General features: G+C 31.5%; 1 protein-coding gene across 1 annotated transcript in view; it reads right to left on the reverse strand.

Moving 5' to 3' along the window:
- Positions 1-7,464, reverse strand: part of LOC106056142 (protein MTO1 homolog, mitochondrial-like) — a 108,254-nt gene extending 100,790 nt beyond the window's left edge. Inside the window, exons 1-5 of the mRNA XM_056005934.1 lie at positions 7,404-7,464; positions 3,266-3,394; positions 2,406-2,548; positions 1,748-1,843; positions 383-438 (exon numbers count right to left, since the gene is read on the reverse strand). Of these exons, the coding sequence (XP_055861909.1) occupies positions 383-438; positions 1,748-1,843; positions 2,406-2,548; positions 3,266-3,393 (423 nt within the window). The 5' untranslated portion in view covers position 3,394; positions 7,404-7,464. The remainder of the gene's footprint in view (positions 1-382; positions 439-1,747; positions 1,844-2,405; positions 2,549-3,265; positions 3,395-7,403) is intronic.

Here is a 7,464-nt window from a genome sequence, read left to right on the forward strand (position 1 = left end):
GTAATGTTTTTTATGTTTTTATAAGTTCCAGATGATCCTTGAGAATTAAAGATTAATATGTTTGAGCTGGTGCAGTACAGCAGGGGATGGCAGTGGTTCAAACTCTGGCCCATGTGAAGTGTATTCCACATGATCAATGATCAGGAAGGTAATATAAAAAGAAATAATAATAATAAAACAGTTCATTCAAACCAAAAGGGAAATGAACTTCTGACTTCACTCTGAGAAGGTAAAAACTAGATTTTCTGGAAAATGTATGACAATCATAAAACAATATTTTAAAATACATAGATGTATTCTCAATAATTAGAAATCTCAAGTTTTCAATCATAATTTTTTTTTTAATATTCAATTTTAAACCCAACATTTGAAAGAGACTCACCCAAACTGCTGGACCTTTCTTCTTGTTTAGCATTTTATACTGGACCCCTGAAATGTCTAAAATAAAGAAAGGAAAAAATATAAATGGTCAGTTAACTTTTCGAACAGCATAAAACATGTGGGAGTTGCTACTTGACAAAGTCCAGCATTTCTACACTGAAATGGGTGAACAAGTCAAGGCAGTCCAAGATGATTTTTATTTAATCATCTAAATTTAGCATAAAAACAAAAAGAAGAATTGTAGATGCCAAATGATTTATTGGAGTGGCTACAGCAACTTTTAAGAACAAAAAATATTTGAACTGTAAAAATAATTTATTGTGACAAAACACCCAGGTCTTTTTTGTGACGGTATGCATCGGTACGGCGTACCGGCACCTTTTTGAATGTGGGGAAAAAAATTATGACTTTTCTCTTATTTTAACGAATATAATTAATTTATTAGTAGTTAAAAATTAGGCAATCAATCACTAAGTACCAGCACCTATTTTTTTTACAAACAAAGCACTGCACAAAACTATACTAATACAAAAGTGCTATGTATCTTTTGAATGCCAGTATGGTCAATGTAGAGGGTCAGCTTATTGTTCAGCTTCTACACTGCTAAGTGGACATATTTTGTATGAGGATGACCATATGCCAAAGGCTATCTTTTTCTGTGAGCTGAAAGTTCATATAATAGAGGTGCCACCCGAAAATGCTTTAAAGACCAGATTAGGCGCCAGCTTGTTTTTAATGACATAGAAGAGCACCTGGTAGCAGGTGGCTTTTGAACCAGACAGCTGGAGATTTAATACAAAGGGCACAGGATTCAAATTTGAGACCAAAAGGTAAGCTACTTCTGAGGACATGCAAAGTCGGCAAAATAAGAACTTATACCGACCACTGGTAAACAATGGCTTCAATGTCCTTCAATTGAATTTGTTTAAAATCCAACTATTTTGCAAATGCCAAACTAAAATAGTGACAGGAGATGATGACAACTTATGATCGGCAGTAAGATCAGAATGCAGAAAAGATTTCCTAATGAATAAGCATTGATGCTAAGAAGATTGCAGCAAAATTGGTTGCCCAAAGCAACATTTAACAGAATAACTAATCTGAAATCAAAATTTTATTGTTGTTTTTTTTTGTTCTAGCCTATTAAAACAGTTATTTTATTCCAGTTAATCAGTTTACATACTTTGAAAAAAAAGTATTAATTTAAAATTAACAAATTAAACATTAATTTGGGTGTTGATATTAGCTGAATAAAGGCACTAATTCTCACAGTTTATAAAGTTATATATATATATATATATATATATATATATATATCAATATACTCATATAAAATAATAATTACAACAGTTAAAGCAAAACTAACCACAAATCCTGCCACAAACGCCCCCAAGTGCATCGATTTCTTTCATCAAATGACCTTTGCCGATTCCTCCAAATGATGGATTGCAAGACATTTCACCTGTCAAAGACAATCACAAATCAATATTAAATATGTGTGGCAAAATTATACAAGTACTTTCTAGTTGTTAAGATGAGACTTGGCTGGAAAGATATGAAAAAATGAATAATTCATTGTAAAAATATAATGGTGTATATGCAGTTATATTTTGATGTGGATTGTAATATTTGGATAACAGATTTATTTCATAATTTTGTTTATTTTAAGCTTATGAACAAGAATAATATCAAATACATGTCATAAAAAAAAATCCAATTAATTCTAATATTTCTGATACAAAAACCTTATCAGAATTCATGTTTATTACATTTTTTTAAAAATATTTATTTTATTTCTATGTTAAACCACAGGTATTTGCTACATAAATAGGAGTAATAAAATTTTAGGTACAAACCAATTTTTCTAAATGTATAAAATTCACTGCCCAAAGTGTTTACAAAAAGAAAATCATTAAAAATATATTTTTTTAAAATTAATATTCAATTTATCCAAACTTCCATCACTGACACAAAGTAATCTATAAATATCTGAAATCCTAAAAATAAATCAAATGCATCAATACCAATTGTCTCCAGCTTATGAGTGACGAGAAGTGTTTTAGCTCCCATCCTTGCAGCAGCACAAGCTGCTTCAGTTCCAGCATGTCCTCCACCGACCACAATCACATCATAAGCAGGTGCTGAGACGCTAGACTGGCTGAAGCATCTGTCCAATGAAGACAATACATCAAATAAGGGAATCAAATATTGCATACCAATCATGATGCTACTGAGAGAATGAGTAGTTCCTCAATTGTTTACTTACATGTTAACTATGACTAACTTTGGGCTATAATTTTCTTTTTCATAACTTTTACAAGATTCTCTTTTTCTTTTTTTCAATAGAAAATTTTTGAGGAAGTGAAGCTAAGTTCAACAGCATCTATCATCACTAACAGGAGGTCATTCAATGATATCAACAATCTCTCTATAGGGACCATCCAACAAGCCCAGATCTAGTAGACCTGGAAGGTCAAACTATATGTTACACTGGTACCTGGTCGCTGCTAGGTGATGGCGCCAAGTCTGGTTCTGTGGTTCAGGTCCTTCTCAGAGCTTATCTATGTTTTGCTTCCCCTTCTACTCTCAATAACCTTGGGAATTTAGTGCTGCTATTATTATCTGTTATTAATCATTACATGACATGTTTACTCATTATGTTTCAGCACTAAAAGCTTCCTACTCCATTTTAAGACCAACAAGTACTTGTAAAACCACCTGATGCATATGTGTGAGTAGATAATTTAACATTTAAGAAAGAAGGAAAATTTTATTCAGTACAGATAAAAATAGTAATAAGTAATAAGTAAGAAAAGTAAACTAATTGGCTAAGACAATATACATAGGCCTATATACCAATAAATAATACAATAAAAGTGCTTACCTGACAGATAACGATGTGACTGAACATCTTGCCAAAGATATTCTTTTCAAACTGTTTAGATTTAGTCTGTAGAACTTCTGAAAAGCCATATAGACTGACCAAGACTGTTTCACAGACTGAGGAGACATACTGTAAGGTGATGACAAAAAAAAAGTTATTAAGTAAATCTAGATTATAAGGGGTATGGTAGATGAGTGGAAAAGTGCTTGGCTTCCGAACTGAGGGGGTCTCAGGTTTATATGTCAGTGAAGACTGGGATTTTAAGGATGCCCTTGAGTCCACCCAACTATAATGGGTACCGGACATTAGTTGGGGAAAGTAAAGGTAGTTGGACAACATAGTGCTGGCCACATAACACGCTCATTAACCATTGGCTATGGTAACAGAGTACCTTTTACATATATTGATCTCAAGGCACCTTTTATCTATCTTAATTTAGATGAGTGGTTCTCAAACTTTTTTGTCTCGTAGACCCCTTGCCATGTTTTCCAGTTTTCGGTAGACCCCCTGCTTTTTCAACTTTCAAAATTCATGAACTTCAGTTGTTTTTTTTCTCAAACTGATTTCTAAGTCTTGCATATTTATTAAGAAAATTTAAAATTAAAATGAAGCAAAATAAAATTGAATAGTACCAAACAAAAAATATAAGCCTATTAGTGGGCTGCTTTGATAAGAAAATTTCAAAATTAGGCTTGAATTTAGTTAGGTTAAATATTTAAAACTTAGTGAGGTCCAGCTTTTTTATAATTATCATTAGAAGATTGGTAACCTTGCTGAAAGCTTTTTTTTTTCACTAGATATGAAGATAGAATAACTTTTAGAAACTTTATGTTGATATTTTGATTAGTATCAGGTATTATCTTTTCTGTAGCAAGAAGAGCTGTTATCCATTTTTTTTTATAGTATTTTAAGCTTTCATTTTCGGTATTGTGGCCGTATATATTTCGAACAATGGTTTCACATGCCATATCACAGCGATATCTCGTCGAGTTCAGTGAAACTGAGTAACTGCGGATTTGTTATGGATTTGTTGTGGGTCAGTTTTTCTTGTAATGTTACATCTGCCTTTAGTATGTCATCATCATGTGGATTGAATATCTATAGAGGTATTACCAATAACCATATTCAGAATATCATCAAACCTCAGCTGAAAATTGGAATAAAAGGCATTCAACATAAATCACCAATATGGCTTTGAACTGTTTTGTAGCTTGCACTAATTTTGTTATGATATCAGATGCAGGTTCTTAAAATGTCTTCTATGGCTAGCAAAATCAATGTGTGCCTATAGTTTGCGGTTTTCTGGAAATAACTATAAATAGAGATTTCTACGACGCTCGCTAGCCTCTTCTCTTTGTGAGAATGAAGCTAACATTTTGTAATATTTTTTTTTTTGCATTTTGAGATTCAAAGAAAAGCTTTTATTAAAGACAGACTGAAATGATGAAAAGAAAAAATTAAATTGACCGTTGGTAGACAAGAGATGCGGAAAAAATATGCAAGTGGCAACTGGGTTTGCATAGTCATGTGAAACACTGTACTTCATCTTTAATCTTTGGAATAGAGGACATTGCCATTATTATTATCGCCTCAAAAAATCCTGCAGCTTAAATGGCTTCATAGCATCATTACTTTGTTGCATGATAGACACATAGGCAATGAAGACAGGAATGAAGCCAAATTTTAAATAATCAACACTGTGCTGTCTACTTTCCTTTTTGTTGAATATTAGTTTCACAGACACAATTAAGATATTTAAACATGAAGTTAAAATTTTTTTTGGAATATCAGGGTTGAAATTTAAATGATCAGCTAAAGTACAAATCATATGTGTGTATCAGTTAATTTCATCAATAGGAAATAAAATTTAAAGCTCAACTGCTTAGATGAGATCTGCTATCGTGGACCCCCATTTACAGTTCATAGACCCCAATTAATTTTGTTCACTCTCGTAGACTCCTTAGAAGACGTCGTAGACCCCTGGGGGTCTATATAGACCACTTTGGGAATTACTGAATTTAGATCATATATGACTAATGTGAGGTATGTTTTATTCAGACATTTGCAGAACGAAAAAAAAAAAGGTTTCAAATTGTTTGACATATTTGTAAGTCCTTGGCCAAGCCGGTAATGTTGTGGTAGAATGCAGAGGAGAGGATTTTCAGAATAATAATCTATTGTGTGACATCCTGTGAGCATTATTGATGTTAAGGACTAGTTTGAAGCACAGGACTAGTTTGAAGCACTAGACTAGGCCCAGACTCATGGTGATGATAGGCATGCCTAGAATAAGGTTTACAACTGTTTGTGTGGTCAAAAGTTTTGGAATATGCTGTAACGAATATCACTTTGATAACAAAGAATATATATATATATATATATATATATATATATATATATATATATATATATATATATATATATACAATAAAATCATGTGGTTTTGTACTGAATAAAAGAATATTATGTCTAATTCTTTTCAGTTGTACTCATCAGCCCCTTTAAATCCCTGGAATATGGAGTATATTACCAGCTAGATTCGATGGAAAGCTTTTTGACTCTTTCTCTACTAACCTACAATATCGTTGATTTTATCCCAATATGCAGCCTAATCTATGCTTAAAAAGTCAGTTATTTTGTTATATTTCCTTACAAAATGCTTTTAATTGCTAATCTATGCTTAAAAAGTCAGTTATTTTGTTATCTTTCCTTACAAAATGCTTTTAATTGCTAATAAATAAATCTTGAGTAGTTTCCCTTTGGAAAAAAATATGGATTTTTTTTTTTCATTTTGATTGTGTTTTTAAAAATAAAACGTTTTTTAAGAGTGGAGGCTAAAAAGGCTCTATTTTTCTATATTAATTTTTATAGGGGGTGTGACATGGTATAGACAATTAATATGAATGTTTTATATATGTTATATATGTAATAATATGTTATATTAAGTTTTGTGAGAATATAAAAAAAATATATTATAAAAAACGACTTTTTATTTAATTTGGATCACAAAATATTGCCTACATCTAGTTGAGATCTAGTTATAAGGGAGACTTGTCCACAGTCAATAAGTTTTAACTTTATTGTTTCACTATCCAAAATAAACTTTTATTTTTGTTTTATAAACATTTAAATTATCTAAAAAGGATGTGCATTTTTCTTTAATTGTATACTAAATATAACATTTTCTGATAACAAAGAAAAAAGTTATTAAAGTTTAATCATAACAGGGTAGTGGAATATATATGAGTAAAATGAAAATTCCGTCGGAACGTGGAAAATAATTACGGAAAGAGTTAACTAGGTTAGAATTAGAGCCAAATCAGTAGACGTGATGTGAGTAGATCATGCTCTCTAGATGAGATCTAGATCTAGAATCTGTATCTGGTTAAGTTTCTTTTTGACATGTCTCCTTCGGTCTCAAAAGACAATGGATGTGCCAGGTTGAATCACTGGTTTTAGTTTCTTCTCGAGTTGGGGCAGAATCTGGTGTGACAAGTTAGCCTGTTAGCCAATTGATGTCAATTCTGGAGTGGCAAAGTTTGCCACAGTTCGTGCATTTGAATGCACCTGTTTTAGGCTATGATAGGGAAGATTTTTTTTCATATTCTTTTGTCTAAGGTTAAGGCTACTTAATTTCTTTGCTCTCAGTGACGTTCGCACAATGAACAACTCTCTCCACCAGCTAATCAAGATAAACACATCTTTTTATTTTGGCTCTAAGTAGTCTAAGTCAAGCCAAGTTAAAAAGCTTTCCATCGAATCTAGCTGGTAGTTAAATTGACTATACTCCATCTTCCAAAGATAATTATTAATAATAAAAAAGAAAATTAATTAATAATGTAATATTAATATTTCATAAATTATTTAAATAAAAACAAGATTCAGATTGGAAAATTACACTATTTACACTAATTTACACTTGACAGTATCTGAGAATGCAACACAGTACAAAAAGTCATTTCATTACAATGATTGAAATTGAATCATGAATGAATTGACGAATAAGTCGAATTCATTGTCTTGTCAAATTGAATGACAATTGAAAAGTAGACAAAGTGAAAGTGCAAAGCCCAAAAGGACTGGTCCATAAAGTGAGAGAATATGTGTCTGTATTTAATCAACAGAAATGAATAATTACATTTAGCTATACAGATCTAGACTAATCTGTTTTATTAAACTTAAACAAGGTGAAATAGATC

Source organism: Biomphalaria glabrata, chromosome 12 (genome assembly GCF_947242115.1).
Source record: "Biomphalaria glabrata chromosome 12, xgBioGlab47.1, whole genome shotgun sequence".
NCBI lineage: Eukaryota > Metazoa > Mollusca > Gastropoda > Planorbidae > Biomphalaria > Biomphalaria glabrata.